This window comes from Petromyzon marinus, chromosome 38 (genome assembly GCF_048934315.1).
Source record: "Petromyzon marinus isolate PM22_M1 ecotype Great Lakes invasive population chromosome 38, UKy_Petmar_22M1.pri1.0, whole genome shotgun sequence".
NCBI classification, from domain to species: domain Eukaryota; kingdom Metazoa; phylum Chordata; class Hyperoartia; order Petromyzontiformes; family Petromyzontidae; genus Petromyzon; species Petromyzon marinus.
In genome coordinates, this window is record NC_133704.1 from 2,734,069 (window position 1) to 2,754,385 (window position 20,317).

The 20,317-nt window shown below is 41.9% G+C and overlaps 1 protein-coding gene across 2 annotated transcripts; it reads left to right on the plus strand.

The window, feature by feature from the left end:
- The first annotated feature begins 11,496 nt into the window (after window positions 1-11,496).
- LOC116950257 (uncharacterized) lies at window positions 11,497-17,945 on the plus strand. 2 transcript variants are annotated; one of them, XM_032967926.2, is made up of 5 exons: window positions 11,497-11,844; window positions 13,194-13,513; window positions 14,326-14,442; window positions 15,535-15,573; window positions 16,258-17,945. In XM_032967926.2, the coding sequence occupies exons 1-4, from the start codon at window positions 11,623-11,625 to the stop codon at window positions 15,563-15,565; spliced, it is 690 nt and encodes a 229-aa protein (XP_032823817.1). In that variant the 5' UTR covers window positions 11,497-11,622; the 3' UTR covers window positions 15,566-15,573; window positions 16,258-17,945. The 2 variants fall into 2 exon arrangements, with proteins under 2 accessions (XP_032823817.1, XP_032823816.1); XM_032967925.2 differs by lacking the exon at window positions 15,535-15,573 and having other exon boundaries at window positions 11,501-11,844.
- The last annotated feature ends 2,372 nt before the right edge of the window (window positions 17,946-20,317 follow it).

Sequence of the window (20,317 nt, forward strand, 5' to 3'; positions counted from 1 at the left end):
TTGCTTTTCATTATCAAATTATATTAACTTCAACAAACGCACTCCAAATCGCTCTCGTTCTTCACTTTTCATCCAACTGAAATTGAAAATGAAACAAAAGCTGCCTTGCAAAGCAGCGTGCAGAGATGCATGCCGGGAATTGCACTAAGAGACATGAAAACGATCACATGGTTCAACGCACAAAGGTAAATTCGAGAAAAAAATGATAAAAGATGTAACTTTTTTTTTGTCCACACAGACACTGGGTGTTTTTTTTTAGAAAGGAAGGTGGCCGGTGAACGAGGCTGGTGATGGAATGGCAGCCGGAGGAGAGACGGCGAGACTGACAGGATAATTCCCGCAGAGATAAAGCCATATACAATTAGCTCCTGCGCTCGTTCAAGACGGATTGTGACATCGTGGTGGCCGTAAGGCATTACGACGACGCGGGGGAGCCTTCATCTAGCAATGGATAGATCATGGCTGAGAAGGATCATGATCATTTATCAAGCAATTTACATCTTCACGGATATTTTATTTTTAACAAGGCAATGTGTGCTGTAAATGTCAATATGATAAGCCACTTTTTTTAGATTTAAAGCTTTCGTGACTGCAGGGATTCATATTCTTGGTTCTTTCGGTAAAGTCACGTAGAAGGGAAATAATAAAATAATAAAAATCAAACTATTAAATTCTCACGACGTTTCGATTGCTTGTGTTGCAATCGAAACGTCGTGAGAATTTTATTGTTTCGATTGCTTGTGTTGCAATCGAAACGTCGTGAGAATGTTATTGTTTTATTTTTATTATTTTATTATTTCCCTTCTACGTGACTTTACTGAAAGAACCAATAATATAAGCCACTTTGTTGAGCTATCATTTGTGGCCAGGTCGCTTCTGAAAAATAAGTTAATACCTCAGTGGGCTTTACCTGGTCGTATGGGCATGGTTTAGTTTTATTTGCATATGTATGGGTAATTTGTTAACCTTTCTTGTACTTTGCACTACTATCTTGTTTTTGTAACGTTCTTACCCCGTGCCCCGACTGGACATCTGTGAAAAAGAGCTTTATAGCTCATCGGATTAATCCAGTATAAATATATATTTTCTGATTCTGATGGTCTGTATTAGGTTTTATATGCAGTATATTTAAAGTCGATGTGCGAATCATGTTTAGTTAGTGCGGCCTTATTGATCTAAAACGATAGCTTTATAAAATAAAACCAATCGTCATATATTTGGGGTATCGCATTTAACTAACATGGGGTCATAACAATGGTGAAGTCTCCCATGATTGCTAAATTGCAAGGTGAGTCTGTACCAGACTTCAATAAATCAAATAAATTACCGAGGCATATTTTTAAAATATAAGTTGCATTGATGATTTAATCATGAAAATTCTAAGTGGCACAATCACCATGACTTCTGCCGATTATTTATACTTGGATGAAAGCAGCTACACATTTGAAAATGTGAGGTATTCCAATTGTGCTCACATACTGTTAAGGTCAAGTGAAAATGTGTCAAAGAAACCATTGCAAAAGGTCGGTGGCTATCATTACTCATGCAAGCCGGGGGAAATTGATATTTTGAAAAAAGTTATTGTTCGTAACACATGCTGTTATGGTTTACATTCGGCTGGCATCGGGTCGCCAGCATTCTTTACAGCCGTTCTATTACTGGTACATGCATTCCGGCGTTTTCTGTAGTGCTTAACTGCAGAAACCCCCTTATTTTCAATGAACGCGACAAATCACAAAAACACCATAAACGCCCACTCCAGTTGCCCTTCCCGCCGCCGCGATGGGTTAACCAGCTCAAGAATGTAAGTGCTGGTGATGGATATCAGGCCAAAATAGGAATCGTGCCGCACGAGGCCTATAGTTGTTGTCGTGTTGAGCATGATGTGTGAAAGTCTGCTAACCAACCCATTCGTAACCACCACCACCGTAAGGCGGAGGTGAGATTTTCTCGGGTGCGATTTGTCTTAATTGACACTTGTGTAGCCGGGAAAGGCCTAGCTCAGTCTCTGAAGGTTTGTTTTCAGGAGGGTCCTGTTGAGTGTTGCTGCGTGTAATTCCCATTTAGTGATTTGCAGTTGAAATGTCAGCATTGGGATGTTTGACCAATACCAGTTATATTCTTTAGGGGGGGGGGGGCGGGGGGTTAAGAAGGAACCCGTAGAACCCGGAGGTGACCCGTGTAGAACAGGGGAATGACATTTTTTTTCAATTTAGTTTATTTATTTGGTATAGCCCTGTGAGCCATTCATACCAACTCCGCACAGAAAGGCAATTGAATCCAGGATCTTCTTCCTGTGCTACGGATGTCACTTGCGCAGTCATCTTTAGTCTGTTGATGGTCGGCGATGCGGCAATTGACTCGTCTCGACGGGCTGTACGCGAGGCACCACTATGGTGCATACGAGCGTTCAGGGGTTCAGTGCAATCGTCCTCACTGCGTTTCGACATTCGGATTGATTGATACTCCAGTCGCGGAGTTAAGTACCACCGCTGGAAAAAAAGAGTGTCCCAGAAATAACGTATTTAATTTCCTCTGCCCATTTTGTATTATGTGGTACCCCGGGGTACCGCTATAACGATCGTATGAAGTATAAAGTGAACCATGCGATCCGTTGCACTGCACAGCATGATGCCGGCTAACTGGAAGAATGCCCATTCATTTAGAGAACACTATGAATTTGCAACCTGTCATCCTCAACATTTCCCCAATTACAATGCCGTCATCTCTCGGATTCTGTCGTTCACGTCCCACGACAATGCAGTCGTTTGTATATAGGATCTGACAACGGGGACATACTAGAACAGTGGGATACTCCCTGGAAGGCAAGCCAGGTTGAAGACGATGCGACACGATGGAGGAATATTGACTCAAAGACACAACACGGATGACAACACTGTTTGAAACAACATAAATCTCGCGCATTGGCGGGGGCCCGTGTATTGCTATGGAAACGCAGTGCACTTACTGTAATAAGGACATTGGTATTCAAGGCACACGCCACGCGAGGAATAAAAAGCTCCCTTGGACTTTGCGGCAATGCAATTAAGGCAGCTTTCGTGATGGTGCCACTCCCTCCCGTACTCCACACACCGCCGATGCCGAGGGGTTTCAGATAATTTTTTTTATGTGTGTACCGTTTATTGGGTCTAATCCACTTCCAGAGGCAACATGTACTCCGCTTTTAAAGATTGCATGGCTAGGAGTCAGATTTACAATCAATCGTTCGTGCCGCGTAACACAGCAATGAACAACGAAATGTTTGCCAGTTACAACTACAGGCACAATACTGTTGTTAACAAGAGGAGTTGTAATATATCTGTAAGTACAGCATATACCAAAACATATCATGAATGGGTCCAAATCTGTAGTTTTAATAGTTGGCTCAGAATGATGGCACTTTTCCGTAAGAATGTAATTTCCTGAAAACAACATTAAAATGATTGAAGAACTCATAGCTTGCGACTGAAGCATAACGGCAGAAAAGTAAATTGATTGAAAATTCATAAATAATAGAAACTTTGGGAGAGAGATGGAACCATGACACGATCGAGATGACATTTTAAAATTAGCGGAGGAATGTTATACGCATATCCATAGCAAAATAAAAGTATCTCAAAAATCAAACCGTTTCTCTAATGAAAAAGAGGAAGCTACACATGTCACAATTGAAGAAATAAACGATGCCCTTGAAAGTACACCACAAATCGAGGTGTCCTGGACTAGTTAGTGTAACTGGACATCATCAATGAAATGGAACCAATTGTTGGCACAATTAAAGACTCAATAAATGCTAACACAGAAATTGAATACATCAATCGTTAAAAATTATATTTCAAATAATACACGGTTAATACTTTAACAATGTTACTGGGCATGTATTTTCTTTTTTAAACAGGCATTGGTATTTTTTTTCTGAATTACTGCATTTGAAAAATATTTAATAGTTTTAAATCTTAATACTTTATAGGCCAGGCAGTAGACACATTCTCAAACAGCCAAGTGTTAATAATCCAAACTATGTTGGCTGCAAAATTCATGTTAGACTAATAACCACAAATGCCAGTATTGTCGAGTGTATATAAAAAAAAACTATTTGTCATACAGCTCCTTCCTTTCCATAAGACTTAAAAAAGGCACAGGCACATAAAGACATTCAGATGAAAATAACCACGGGTTTTGTGCCACAGACTTTGAGTGTCAAAACGCATTATTAAAATGATGGGAACAACATCGCATGAGAAGAAATCTAAATTTCACATGCATATGCTTTACACATCAGTGAGAAAATCACACGATGTTCAGAAAAATTAGAAGGCGATTATGCATCCTATTAAATCCATTGCGCCCATATCGCTTATAAGACACTTCATATCACAGAATTTTCGGCCTATAAGAGCAAGCTATTTTTGGAACCTGCGTCCAACACATCAAACATATTGGCCTCACGAACGTGCAATGGACTGTAAAACATCAATGGAACAACTCCATAGCAACACTGTCAAAATACTGTATTTGTTTTAACAGAAATGGAGCGTGCCAAAAACAACAGCATCTCGGCAGCATACTTACACAGATGTTTCCTGTATCTAGGGTGTAGTTTCTGGAGGCAAGGCATCTAATAACATGCACTTTTTTTGTTTATCACCAAATACATGTAATTTGTGCTATTGGGAGTCGTGTGATGAGATATCATGCCATGTCATGACACCACATAACTACTTCTGCAGTTGCTTCAAATTGGCCTCTTACCCAACAATTGAATGATAAGAATTGGTAAAAGGTTCACTCTCAGTAAATAATCCAATGTCAGTGGAAGTGTATCAGTAACCATCCTCCATATAAACTAAAATGCCACTGCCAGGCTTCGCAGTTTCACCCATAAAAAATACAACACCCCAGTACTCCAATCCCTTCCCGACCACATCAGTTTCAAGATAGCACTCACCATTTTCAAGATCCTCCATGGACTTACCCCTGCCTACTATTTTACTCTACCTTGCTCAGTCAGGTAGATCATTCTTCCGTGCTGCCCGAATTGTTGAGAATGCCCCCTATCATCTGTGCTGTTAACTCCACGCTCCTGTTAAAATCCAAGGTCAATACATTTTTTCTCTGAATCTTGAGATGAAGTCCAATTTAAAGGTTGCATGAAATCCAATGGGCTCCCCCCTATCTCCGGTTGTAGCCAACGTTTTCATGGAAAATTTTGAGACTGACGCCATCCAGACTGCCACTCTATGCCCGACCTTATGGAAGAGGTACGTGGATGACACTTTTATCATCGGCCACATGGCCGGCCTGCTCTAGACCAATTCCTCGACCACATCAATTCCATACACCCAGCCATCAGATTTACCATGGAAGTCGAAAAAGATGGCAAGCTACCCTTCTTGGATGCCCTAATTAAAAGGAGACCTGATGGTTCAATGAGCCACTCTGTCTACAGGAAAGCTACCCATACGGATGCTTACTTAAAACCGGATTCCCACCACCATCCATCCCAGAAGAATTCCCTCATCAATACTCTGCACCATAGAGCCCAATGCATCTCCGACCAGGAACACATAGGCAGTGAACCCAAGCACGTACACCAAGCTCTCAAGGCTAATGGTCACTCCGAGTACACAATCCGCAAAGCCATCACTCCAACCATGAAGAAGGATCCTCTTGAGGAGCCATTCAAAACCATCACCTTACCCTACATTGCGGGGGTCACAAAAAAAGATCTCCAAAATCCTGAATAAACACAAGATCCAGGTCCGATTCAACACAGTACATAAAATCCGTGATCTGGTTCCGTCGGTAAAAGATGTGGTTCCAGACATACAGTACCCGGGCGTCTACAAACTAAGTTGCCTCTGTGGTAGCAGCTATATTGGAGAAACCAAACGACATATCTCGGACCGCATCCGTGAACATAAAGCAGACTTGAAAGACGGTAGGACGAACACCTCAGCCGTGGCAGATCACTGTTATAATTCAGTAGGCTCACATGACATTGACTTCTCCAAGACGGAGGTTTTCTGCAAGCCATCCGGCTACCATGAGAGATTCGTTCATGAGGCCTCCCACATATACAAACACAGAGACAATTTCAAACGAGAAGATGGATTCTGGCTTAGTAACCATTGGAAAGACGTTATAAACCATTTCGGTTCTTGATTGATTGTTATTTTCGGTGACTTTCAGACCGCAGTCCATTCGCTGGCACTGCCTCTTAATACCTTTCACACGACGGTCAATGGTATGGTTTATAGCATGTTGTATAATAATAAAATAGTATAACAGTGTAATGTTCAAAATAATTCATAAGGCAATATATAGTATCGTAATTGTACAGTGAATATACAGCAGTGTGGTACATAGTAGGGTTGGTAGAATAATACATAGTTTAATATTACAAGTCTAATATTTTACAGTCTAAAGTATAGGGTAGTGTATAGTAACGCATTGTATAATTCAAGGGTGGGGTTTGTCTATGGCAGTGTATATTAAGATGTATAATTGTGTAATTTAGAAAAAAGTTTAGTTGGAGGCATATCGATATAATGCATAATGCTAGAGATATACGATATTATACAATGTAGTTTAGATTGGAAGGTATAATATTGTAACGTATAGTAGTCTAGTTTGTAGCATAGTAGTAACGTAACACAGGACAGAGCAGCCCATCGTTGCTGTTTCTTCTCTCCCCCCTCCTCCGTTCCGAACATAGATGGTCAAAGCTCGTCGCTTTCCGTGGTGCTAACCACAGTGGTGCTAACGTTGAAAAGAAAAAAGAAACCGCCACTTTTTCCGACACAGTTCTGACATAGTTACATGCTAATCCCTCACACTAACATCATGCTAATCCCCCAGTTACATGCTAATTTCTGATTTTAACATCATGCTAATCAAACACATTAACATAGCTACTTCAATGCTAAATTATTCTGTTGATATGTAAACTCCTTGGTCAAGGCTCTCTGCTCCTCCCACCCAGCGTATTAAAGACGCGGCCAAAGCTTGGCTGTGTTCACTGAAGCGCTGTCTGCCCGACAGTTCTGTCTCTTCACCTGAGGAAGGCTACTTGTGTTGTGGCCGAAACGTCGCGAGAATTTATATTTTATGTTTTATTTTTATTATTTTATTTAAATTCTACATGACTTTACCGAAAGAACCAAGAAGAGAAATCCACATTGTAATTCATCGCAAAAACAGGATTGTGTCCGCAGTATTGTACAAATAAAAACGGAAAAAATTTAGTGCACAAACAAATCTGGCGATTTACGTGGTGAATGTTTTATTTGTGCTTGTAGGCTGCATATTACACTAGTGCGTAAATGTTTATATTTTTCCAATTAATAATATACAGTTAATGTTAAAACCGTGGGACAAGGTCGCCACCTAGTGGACAGACTGGAATACGGCTACGTTAAACAAAATCTTGATTTGAAGATTTCGTGACTGCAGGAATCCATACTCTCTGGTTATTTCCTTAAAGTCACGTAGATAGAAAAAATAATAAAAGAACAGGACGTTTCGGTGGCAACACAAGCGTCCGTCATCAGGTGAGAAATAATAATCTGCTGTTGTGGCTTTATATAGGCACGGGGGGGGGGGGAAGGGGGGCTGCAGGAGTTCACGACTCAAGCTCATGAACATGCTAATTTCTCCAGCCCCCACCCATCCCTGCACGCAACAAACCCTCCTCCCTACCCCCCGTGAACTCCTGCAGCCACGACTCGACAAACCCCCCCTTCCCGCCCCTCCCGTGCCTATATAAAGCCACAACAGCAGATCATTACTCTTTGGTTCTTTCGCTAAAGTCACAAAAGCTTCAAATAAAGCAGATCATTCTTTCTCATCTGATGACGGACGCTTGTGTTGCGACCGAAACGTCGTGTTCTTTTATTTATATATTTCTATCTACGTGACTTGACCGAAAGAACCAGAGAGTATAAACATAAAATGTTATATATCAAGTGTATGTGTATGTGGTTGTTATTCACATTTGTTTAAATATTAGTGCTGCTTTTAACACTTGTTTACATCAATTGTTTAGTGATGCTGCGTTGGCAGTGGTGCAATGCACACAAAAACCTCAAAACATTCTCGATCCCCCCCCCCCCCCCTGGAGACCATCCAATTAAAACATTTTTTTGCACGGTACAATACCTACGTTGACAGCGATACCTCACTGCAGTGACCCAGGTGGCCTCAGGGAACGACTGAAACACCGGAGCACGCGTTCTCATCCTGCTCGGCCAGGGGAGAATTCTACGCCACCATCACTGAACACTTAAACAAACGTACTAATGGCCGACCATTTACCTCCGTGATTAGAAGTTGACACTCCTGTGGCATTAGACCTCAGAGTATTTCTAATTACCAGCATGCTCTATCTACTTCCAAACATTCTATGCTGAGTGCAAAGGAAATTCCATGCACCCCCCATCACTTGTGCCCTGTAACATCCTTGACCAGCTAGCCTCCCTCAATCACTTGGGACGCAAAATTTGACGATGGGACCCCCTTTCCTTCACTTCAGGCCAATCCAATAAGCCCCAAAAATGCCCCCTAGACCGCCAAGCGGGCGGGGTCCTCTCGGCTGCCACACGGGCAGCTTCCGGCCACCATTTTCAGTCACCCCCCCCTCTCTCCCGCCAGTTTATATCCACAAAGAACACAAGACCAATCCTTTGTGAGATAACCACAAGAGACTGAAACAAAGTATGCGTGGAATATGTAATTCAAGAAATTATAAATGTATATTGTTGGAAATGTACGATGCTTTGAAAAATGTGAATAAATACTTTTTTTTTAAAACTCAACACATCAGAATAGGATATATTTGTATACTGGAGTAATCCGATGAGCTACAAAGCTCTTTTTCACAGATGTCCAGTAGGGGCACAGGGGTCAGAACGATACAAGAAACAGAATAAAGCACCCATAATAGAGGTTTTTTTTAGGTTATCTCACGTAAATATATAAATGTTGTGTCGTCAAACCCACCACCGCCCGACACAGCCAACTAGTAAGGGTTGTCACGTGAACAGAACGTGGCCAATTTGTGACGAGTACAGCACCACCGGTGTGTTGGAAAGCCAAACCACAACATTAACAATCTGAGTACGACGTTTCGCCGGTAATTGCAACTAGCTTCATCAGGCGACAGCCAGATTTATGGAGAAGTCCACCTGTTTTGTTCCTTATACAGAGGCGTAGATGTGGTGACCAAACTTGTGCGCTTTTCTTGCGCAAAGTGGGGGAAGGAGATGAATGAGTCAACGTACATTCTCTTTGGTTCTATTCGGTAAAGTCACGTAGGTAAAAAATAAAACAACAAAAATCACGACGTTTCGGCCACAAGCGGCCTTCACCTGATGAAGGCCGCTTGTGTTGTGGCCGAAACGTCGTGATTTTTGTTGTTTTATGTTTTACCTACGTGACTTTACCGAATAGAACCAAAGAGTATGGATCCTTGCAGTCACGAAAGCTTTAAATCTAGAATCAACGTACATTATGCATGCACATTATGCGAACCCATTGATCTTTTTCCTTCCTCTCCTTTGTATGTACTCAAATAGCCGTACCAAAGGCAATCCCTATTGAAGTATGGTGGCCTGCATAGTATAAAACACGATAGTGGTTCAAAGTACAAGAAAGGTAAGCAAATCACACAAACACATACAAATACAACACTAAACCATCGCCATCCTACCAGGCAAAGCCCACTGAGGTATTAACATATTTTTAAGAAGCGACCTGGCCACAAATTATCGCTCAACAAAGTGGCCCATCATTTGGACATTTATAGCAGCGAATTCATCTAAATAACCTCAAATGTGGAAGGAAAACCCGAAAGACCAGGAGAAAAAATAACACTGTCATAAAATAAATAAATAATCGGCGCAATAACCCTTCTTCAAGTGTATAAGTCCCGTCACTATTGTTTACAAGTGTCAGTGATTGTTAAGTTACTCAGGATGACCCCATGGCTGCCATTGCCACCCAATCACTTCTTTGCCGTTTCTGTTTGTAAACGGCAAGGGAAAAAAATGAAATGCGACCGAATCACCGATCTTGCTGATGATATTAAGCCAATTAAATGAAGGAGTGCGCGTCACATCGTTACTCGATCCGTGGGGTCGATTGGCAACTATTCGACACAGCGATGACGATATGGGCAAATCTTCCATATACATGGCAAATCAGATACGGGCAAAATATATGGGAAAATTATATATGGGGAGGGGTGGGGGCAAATCTCTCTGTGTACGATTTTATCGTACTCTGTCATGTTTTTTTGTATTGTTTGTTGTCACGTTCTTACCCGCCACGACTGGAATCTGCGAAAAAGAGCTTTGTAGCTCATCGGATTCCTCCTGCAATCGCGAGCGAAATCCTTTTTGAATTGGCCGACCAATGGCGTTTGTTGCCGGGTCTGAGAGCAAACTCCAAGCATAATCTTAGCTCTTTCGGTAAAGTCACGTTGAAGGGAAACAATAAAATAATCAAATATATATAAAACAAAAAAATTCTCACGACGTTTCGACCATAACACAAATGGTCGTCATCAGGTGTGAAAAACCAACGGCAAGAAACATTTGAAAGAAGTGGCGGTTCGCATTATATAATTTATTTTTAAACGGTGTATTTATTTATTTATAAAAGACGTCAGCGTCACGCGCCGCGATTTAGCAGTTTGTTTAGAAGAACTAGTCCATCTATGTTCTGAAAAGAGGAGGGGGGAGACGAAAAATTAATGTATGCTGTCTGAAAGCCACCGTAAGCGTGAACAATCAATAAAGACCTGAAATGGTTTATCAAATCCTTCCAATGATTGCTAAGCCAGAATCCATCTTCTCGGTTGAAATTGTCTCTGTGCTTGTATATGTGGATAGCCTCATGAACGAATCTCTCATGGTAGCCAGATGGCTTACAAAGAACCTCTGTCTTGGAAAAGTCAATGTCATGTGAGCCTATTGAATTATAACAATGATCTGCCACGGCCGATCATTTCAGACAGCACACATTAATTTTTCGTCTCCCCCCTCCTCTTTTCAGAACATAGATGGACTAGTCCTTCTAAACAAACTGCTAAATCGCTGCGCAGGCGCTGACGTTTTTTTATAAATAAATACACCGTTTAAAAATAAGTAAATTAATGCAAACCGCCACTTCTTTCAAATGTTTCTGGCCGTTGTTTTTTTCACACCTGATGATGACCGTTTGTGTTATGGTCGAAACGTCGTGAGAATTTTTATTGTTTTATATATATTATTATTTTGTTTACCTTCAACGTGACTTTACCGAAAGAGCTAAGAATATGAATTACTGCAGTCACGGAAGCTTTAAATCAAAACTCCAACCAATCAAAAGCTGCTCGCCCAGAGAAAAGGCGTGTATCCCGTCAACCAATCGTGTGCGAGACAGCAGGGGAAAAGCGAACCGACCAATCGTGTGCGAGGCAGAGAAAGAGAGGGGGGGAGGAGTGGAGAACGAGCCGACCAATCGCGTGCCGCCGTGAAATTCAAACGCGGAAGGCGACGACGGTTTGAGTTGGCGCGGCACTGCGGGTGGAAATCAACGCGGGAGCGGCGGCGGCGGCGGCGTCTTCGTCTACGCTCCGTGATGTCGGCAGCGTTGCAGGGAGTCGGGGCGGTTTGTTCGGGTCGGCGGGCATGGCGGGGATGGCGGGGCGGCCACCGCGTGCTGGAGGAGCCCGAGGCCGAGGAGGCTACCCGGCGCAGCCCTCGCAGCCCCGCGCCTCTCCGTACGCCGCTTCGCCCCGTGCAGAGCGCGGCCGCGGAGCAGCGGCGAGGACGCGGAGGAGGCCTCGCGGGTCTCGCGCAGGTTCGCCGCCTGCGATCTTATTGTTATCACTGCTGCTCTATACACGTTGCTGTTATTGGCATATATGTGTCGCTTGTGTTATCAGTACACTTCGTCCGTAATCTTACATATTAAATGGAATGGTCTGGGCATCGGCGGAGTTTGACTTTTATATTTTTTTTGGGGGGGGGGAGAGCGCTGGGGTTCGCTTTGTCCCTCAGGATCGCGGGTGCATAGAAATATAATTTATTTAATTTTAATGTTGTAAACTACTGAAAATAAAGTTATAAAGTTGTCCAGTTTGGGGAGGGCACTGCCCCCCCCGCAAACTCCGCCCATGGCCGTGCAATTACTGCTCACGCAACTGCGTGTGGTAGGGCCTCCATAATGATGTGTGTAGAGGGGATTGGAGCTACTCTCGCACGTAAGACGAAGCGTGTTTGAAGGGAAATACACGTGCCCACACTTTACCTCGCCATGCTCTCTACCTGTCGGTGGACAGGTGAGGGGGAAGTTTGGCGCTTTTTAATGATTACTCAGAAAACCTGCATTGTTTACTGAATGACTTCTGTATTCAGTTGTGCTGAGGTTCTGCACATGTCTCCGACTTTCACTCGTTTACTCCATTTCATTTAAACCAACCGAGACGACGGACATAACATTCCCAAACTCCGTGGATGGGGTATAGTAAATGAGAGGTTGTGTTCAGTAAGGTACACACACTGGCGGAGCTAGTGGGGTGGCACGTGCCCCCCCCCCCCCCCAATGATCCGATCGAAATCCCTCATTTCGATCGGATCATTGGGGTTTATTATTAATAAATCGTCATTTTGCGACTGCCACTGTGTAGCATGTTATTATGTGCCCAGGGACTCTATGAGATAAGAGGACAATAGTCTGGGTCCATAATTGGCAATAAGTAACGGCAAAGCGGTTATAAGTGACTCACATAATTGTTCGCAGTTGCGTATACAGTCCAGAGACTTCCCTGAAGGCATCAACACCTTCAGCGATCGCGTTGCCAATCACACAACGCGGTTCGAATTCGACCCTCGATCGATGGCTGTGCCATCGCCGCACACGCGTCGATTAAAAAGCAAGGGACAAGTCCTTACAAACAACTCCTTACTCACTAACAACTCCTCTATCATTTTTCATTGCTGGAGGGGTTGCCCCCCCTACCTGAAAATCCTGGCTCTGCCATTGGGTACATACATTGGTCCACAATCTGTGGTCCGTGGAGCCGTTCCAGATACGATTAATTTTTTTTACAAAACTCCATGAGGGTGGACAGTGGTCCAACAGGTCCGTAAATATGGTAACCACTGCTTTAATTCTTAACAATGTATGCTTCATGTCACCGACACCAGACTCTGCACAAGGCATATCAAGGCAGAAAGAACTGGCATGCCCTGGAGCCAGACTCCCCATGTCCACCCACAACCTGCACTCCGGGAGGACTGCGTGCGGGCCCATGTAGGACCTCCGCAGGCAGAAGCAGCCCAGCAGGACGCGGCCCCAGGAAGGGCACGGGCAGGGCCACCCGCTCTCCCCGGCAGGGCTGCCTATCCTCTCGCAAGACGGACCAAGGGCTTGGTGTGAGCCAGCGACCCATCCGGGCAGCTGCATTGCGCAGTCCTTACTGCTCTCCTGTTGGTTCGTCGGTGAAAAGAAGTATCCTTGCTCGAAGGTACTGTTGCAAAAAAAGCAATTGGCCATGGTTGGTCAGTGGGAAGCATCAAGGTCTCATGGAATATTTGACTAAAATAATTTTGGGTACTTTATCAAAGTCCGAGTAAATGTGGTTTCCTACTCAAATGAACATTGAGGTGGTGCTTATCTCATTGACAGACTTGAACCAGTGGTGGAAATTCCACATTCCTTGAGTGGTGGCGAACCTATCCATATGGTTATTACTGAAGACTTGACCATAAAGTGGTAATCATCATCTCTCTAGAGGGAGGATGGTCCGAGGCAATCTGCCAACTCGACAACCATCCAATTGCGAACCACTTGCCACCACTGAGCCTCCTGGCCAGCATTGATGGAGACTTGCACGAATGGCTTTGGTATAATTTATCAAAGTGTTAAGTCCACACAAGGAAAAGTACACATTTTTGCTCAAGCAATGGGGGACAATGATAATTTTTACAAGTACTTGTTACATTCTGAAAGAGTGGCTCATTTGGGATGTCATTGTTGCTAACTGCTTTTTAAAAAAACAAACATGGTCATTGGCAGCTGGTAATTACCAGAGGAATGTTGCAGTACTCAAATTGTAAATGTTGTGGATTTACTCTTCAACACCAGTGGGCTGAAGTAGTAACTAAGTTGGCACGTTTTGTTTACATGACAAACCTTACTGGTTGGCCGTCAGGTGGTGGCGGGTTAACAAAACATTATACTTGCGCTATCTAACCCCAACAAAAACCTTTATTACGAATAATATTGGTCGTGAAAGCCTATGCGTCACTGGAACTTTTGTGTGCGTGTTTTTTTAAGGGGCAATTTTATGACTCCTCGGCGATTTCAACAAGAGCTTGACCACGTGGCCAGTGGGATACGCAACCTCAAGAACGTTTCCAAGTCGTTTGATGATTGCATTGAAGAGGATGAGAGGTGTGGCATAGAGCAATAATGCACACATTTGGTGTCGTGGCAGTCATGTACTTTTGATTTAAAGCTTTCGTGACTGCAGTAATTCAATAAGTCATGTACTTTTCAAGGAATCGCACATTTGAGCAAAGTGTATCTGAAAGTAGATAACTGAAGTGCATGATCACCATCACCAATGATATATCCACTGCTGGTCTCACCTTCGTGCAAGTTTGTCCCCATCCATCACAATTATCATCAGCCCCTGTCCACCTTAATCTCTGGGGTTATGGTAGTTAGGAAATATATTGCTGTGGTTATAACAGTTATTAGTATAATATACTGTAATGTTAGTTTCATAGTATATGTTAGCACTTATAGTTATTGTAGTATCATTGTGGCCTAACCAAAAAAATCAACTGGGTTATTTCAGTGATATGGTGTTCTAATTAACTTTATTTCTTCAGTGAACATTTCTACTTGATCCTTTAAGTCACAGCCATTAACACAAATACAAATATGTCATCATACATTGATAATACAAATATTAATTCATATCAAATATCAATTTTGCTAAGTTTGTAATCTCCACACATTGTTATTAAATGTTTAGAACCAATTTATGTGCTTGACAGGTTTATGCATCATATCCCCCATGTGATTTGTGTTAAAGGAAATCAAATACGTGTTTAAAGGAATGGTGACACTCTAAACGTTGCTTTCTGTTGGAAACGTGAGAGGTGATGGTGGTGAATGGAGCCTTTCAAATAATGGAGCTGTCATAAGATGTTAATTTTAGTCTATCGTTTTATGTAGACAATAACGGTAAAAATGCGGGCCATACATGCTATGCAGAAAAAGGGTTGTTTAACACCCATCCAGCTATGACCAATGAGGTAATAATTTGACTTTAATATAAAAAAGATCATATAATGTTCGTAATCCTACGCTTTAGTGGAGGATGCAAGAAGAGATGATAATGGAGAAGTTATGGTGGAGGTGTGGCTTTTGTGGGTGAAGAGCACCCTGTATTTGAACACTACATATTTAATTATTTGCACAAGCACACAGTTATTGTTTATTTATGGAAACCAATGGCAATACTTTTTTCGGCAGTGATTTGATTCCTATATGTATCCCAGAATGAAGAATCAGGTAAAGTATGTTTAAAAGTACCATACTTCATTTTCACAGCGAAATAATAGGCATGGCTTATACTATATATGCATCAAGTTACTGACAGCTTTTTAAACCTCACTGCTTCACAGTAAAGACAATTGCACATTACCAGAATGTTCGCCTCAAACATGAATTCATATATAATTCTGGCTATTATTAAGGATAACTTTACATGTATGATGTCTCTTGCTACTGCACGAAAGCACGTGAACTGACCTGAGAACTATTAAACAATGGGTAATTACTGACGTTTACATGCATGCTGCAATATGCAAGTACAAATAATTGACTAAGATCATGTGTTAACATTTCTACCCCCTACCTATCTTCACATAATCCCCTTGTGTAAGCCCCGTAAGGAATTGGAAATGGAACAAATCTTAGCCTCGCAATGTATACACTTGCATAAGCCGTTTGGTATTCGCACCCCTGATGTGTGGATGAACCCCCCCCCCCAGGGATGTACAACGCAGAATTTCATCGTTGCCAAGAATCGTGACAATTCACCTATTTAAAAATTGCGATGCTATTGTATAAACTGTACTTCATGTTTCCATATGTCAGTTGTACATCAAAACTGGACATGTTTTTGAAGTATTTAAAATAACGACATTTTGGTTTAACCCGTTTTTAAATGCATCGATTGCTTATTTCCTGTAGGCGAGCGGCACAGGAGCAGTACTGGCAACTGATGGTCTCAAACTTGTGCGCGACAACCGGGAGGCACTCTTGTGGTTTCAAACGTACATCTCTGCACCGCTTCTCCGCTCGTCTTCATTCACTGGGCAGCCTCGCGAACAATGTGATCACCCAAAGAGGGAAAAAAACATAAATAATGTGACCGATGTGTTTTGCCGATGAGAACAAAATTAACACCAAGGCGTTGCTTTTGCAACTCTTATGTACGTAGCCGAGTTATGTATGCAAACATTTTATCAGTGCTTTCTTAAACTGCTGAACTGAACAAAAAGTTTCGTATTGTAGCGATTCTTAAGAGGTCAAACACTAGTATATTGATGCTTTTATAACTGAATAGTAAGCATTGTTTTTATGTCGACTATATGCATTCTACTGCTAAAATGTATAAACCATACAGTGCTGTTATACTATGCCATGACTTATGGTGATAGATGCTGAAACTATCTCACAAACATGTTACCTATATATGCAATATGTGCACACTACCTGTTAGCTTACAAAGTTGAAGAAACAGCTCGTGCTTATTCCAAATCTTGTTTTTTATGTGTAAGGGGCATTTGCTATACATTTCCTATTCTGTGGCAAACATGGGAGTTAAAGGTTAACATCTTTATAGCAATGTAAAATTAAATGACTGTTTGGTGCTTATTTTAAAATTCCACATTTGCCTAATCGTCATTGCAAAGTGTTAATGTCTTTTCGTATGTATTCTTTTAAAAGCAATTAGGCTTGTGACGTTGCAATTGCAGTTTTTATTTTTGGTTGAGAGGTTAAAATGACTTGCTTCTTAAAAGTCGTAGTTCAGATTTAGATGCAAGATGTGAACGTTGCATGTTATCTACGTGCTGTGCTCGGGAGGTAATACGCTATCCCAGCATGCAGAGGCTGCAGATTTAGCCATATGTTCCACAGTGTAATGCGATCCTGAGACTGGTTTTTGTTTATGGAACTGCTTATTTCTAGATTTGAAGCTTTCGTGACTGCAAGGATTCATACTCTCTGTTTTTTTCGGTAAAGTCACGTAGGTAAAATACAATAAATGAAAACAGCAAAATTGCTGTTTTGCTGTGACGGGTTCCACCTGAAGACGGAAGCTTGTGTTGCCTCCGAAACGTGATTTAATTTAGTTTTCATTTCTTTTATTTTACCTACGTGACTTTACCGAAACAACCAAAGAGTAGCAACTGCTTGTGTTGCAAAGTGTTAACTGGTGAGCAAGCGGAATCCGTTGAGCAGCTGCCCCCCTGCAGAAATTCCAAGAGGTGGCAGTACTCTCGTTGAAATGCCTTGGACATAAAGGCATCGTCTACAAAGTATTGTAAGCATTGCTTTGAAATTTCAAGTAAAAATTCTGGCCTGTTACATTTCTGGAAGAAACTCTTGAGTATCACATCTTTCGTGCAAACAAACATTGTCAATGACTGGCATATTTAAAAGTCAAACATTTTGCGGGCTATTTTGGTAATTTTTTAGCTGGCAGTTGTAATTATGGTCACGGAGTTTATTCACTACATATGGAAGGGGGGGGGACCCTCCAAAAGGCTGTACAACGGTAATATAATTTCATATCTCGTGTTATTGACGAGATGCGGTAGACGAGTACAACTTTGAGCACGAGTCTTAGTCTCATGAATAAAATGCATTCTGTTTTTGTGTGTCTGAAGTGTATTAGAATTTCAAACGAGGGCAGAGTTTGTGGAATGACAATGCTGTCGGGGGGGAAATACCTTTTCATTATGAATGTCACTGTTTTTGTAATTTGAAAGTATAACCGTTTGGTTAATGGCACGAACATTCCGAATGCTCTGCAATCAAACTGCTGTGAATCTTTGACCTTTTGTAATTGTCTATACTGGCTCATGGCCTCTGACCTGCCATCCCCCCACGGTCCCATGATGCAGCAATGGAACTTCCTCTTCATGAATCCTCGCTCCAGCTCTCGTGATGGTCGTCTTCGCAAGGCATGTTTATTTCATGCAATGTCGGCCTTTCAGGAGTCCCAACACATGAACTGGTGGGTTAAAAGACGTTAAATGCAATAAAAGCCATTGTCAAGAGGTGTAATAAGAGCGCTATATATCTAGGGAGTAATATTGTAAATATTTTGTCTACTCAGAAGCCAGTTATAACATTGATGTCGACACTTTAAGCTCCAGTTGGGTTCCTTTATATAAATTCACAGTGACCAATAGTTAACTTTCTGATTATGAAATATAACGTCTTAATGGTCGCGTGAGCAGCTCGCAATCGGAAGGTTCGAAGTTTAAATAATTTTTAGGGGATCACTCGACCCATCATCCATATGGGGTTGATAAAAATAAGTTTAACTTTGTAGATAAGTCAACTATGTCGGTCTTATGTATACAATTCCCCCCGAGCGTCGGAACGTTTTAATTTCCATCATTGGCTCAAGGCTGTAAACGAAATGAACACCGTCTCATTGCTCACTAGAGCGGAACATCACTGAAAAGTTCTTACGTATAACAATCTCAGGTCGCCATGGTTCGTTTTTTGTAATTGCGTGCTTTTTTGGATTGGAGGTGCTTGGGAAGTGAACTGAGCCTCGCTGCATTTAGTGTGGTGTGTTGCTTGTTCGGAGCGAGCTCACGGGAGAATGTAGGGCCCCACGGAGACTGGCATTTCGCGGGCACAATCAATCACATCGGTTCCTCTTGACCTGATCCCCCAAGCCCCATAAGGATCAGCTTGACAAGTGCCTAATGGTGTCAACGCACTACGGAATACTTCGGCAATAACGTCAGGTCCTTTTTTAGTGGAGCTATTGTAAATGATCAGCCGTCCAAGGAAAATAGGCGTTCATATGTATAGAAAACTCGTGCACATAGGAGGCCAATTGAGAGGAGTCAATACACCAAGAATATTTACATGATACCTTTGCCAGTAACAAGATATAGGAATAGGTTTTACCCTTTTAACTGGCACAAAAACTGACCTTTAATCAAGGCATCAATGGAGACTAGGCTCTAAAGAAAGCCGTCTCGGGTGTGGACCAATCAAATTCAAGGACTGCATATTATCAGAGTTGTCTTTTTTGTTTGCATTTTGACTGCTTGTGTTGTGGTTATTGCAAACATGATGCCTTGAATAAAGGTGTCAGTTTTTGTGCCAGCTAAAAGGGTAAAACCTATTCCTACACCAAGAATATTTCAATATTTTGCCTCTAAAATTTAGGTGCAATATAATATCCATTGCCGTGTCTGCTGTTTGTATTACGGTGTTTTAAATGAATGGTGTCTTAGACTAATGGTTATCACTCAAAAATAAAATATTCCACAATATTGTCAAGGTAAATTATAATTATTGAGAAGACTTGATGTCATTACAGGATGTGTTGCGGTACAGTACATGTACACATGAATTGTATATGCCACGCAGGGGTCGGCAACCAAAATAACGAGCCGTTTGTTTGGGCGAAATCGGTAAATAACTCAATATTTTAAGAGCCGCAATGCAACGTGAATAACGTCACGAAGCAGTCCTTAAAGAGCCGCAGGTTTACGACCCCTGGTAGAGGCCATTTAAAATGTATCTTCTTGAAGATGACCAACAATACTCATGAACAGTGCTTTGTAATGGCACCGATTTGCAACAATTCTGAGGATTACAAACAGTATATACATCCACGAAGTTACAAAACCAGCCGGCTTACAATACCAATACATGTATAAAGTAGTTTTTTTACGACCACAATTGGTAACAACATTATCCATTCTAAGACTTTACCATTGTTATTTCGTCGCGTGCATTATATAACACGTGTTTGGGTAAATTTTTGTGCACTCCTTAAGGTGTTTTTTTTTTAAATGAGCGCAAAATTGTATCTTTTACCAGGTCAGGCCCACTGAGCTATATAGCTCTTTTTCAGAATCGACCTAGCCACAAATGATGGCTCAAAGAAGTGGCTTATGTGGAATTTTATAGCAGCCAAATACTCTGAACGCATGTTTCTAAATGGAGAGGGAGAAAAAGTCCACACGACCACGGGGAGAACATGCAAATT

Bases quoted from the DNA above. Each gene is read 5' to 3' on its own strand.
- LOC116950257 (XM_032967925.2), top strand. From the start codon at position 11,623: ATGTCGGCAGCGTTGCAGGGAGTCGGGGCGGTTTGTTCGGGTCGGCGG. The intron at 11,845-13,193 runs GTTCGCCGCCTG...CACCGACACCAG, and splicing joins GCCTCGCGGGTCTCGCGCAG to ACTCTGCACAAGGCATATCA. The intron at 13,514-14,325 runs GTACTGTTGCAA...TGTTTTTTTAAG, and splicing joins AGAAGTATCCTTGCTCGAAG to GGGCAATTTTATGACTCCTC.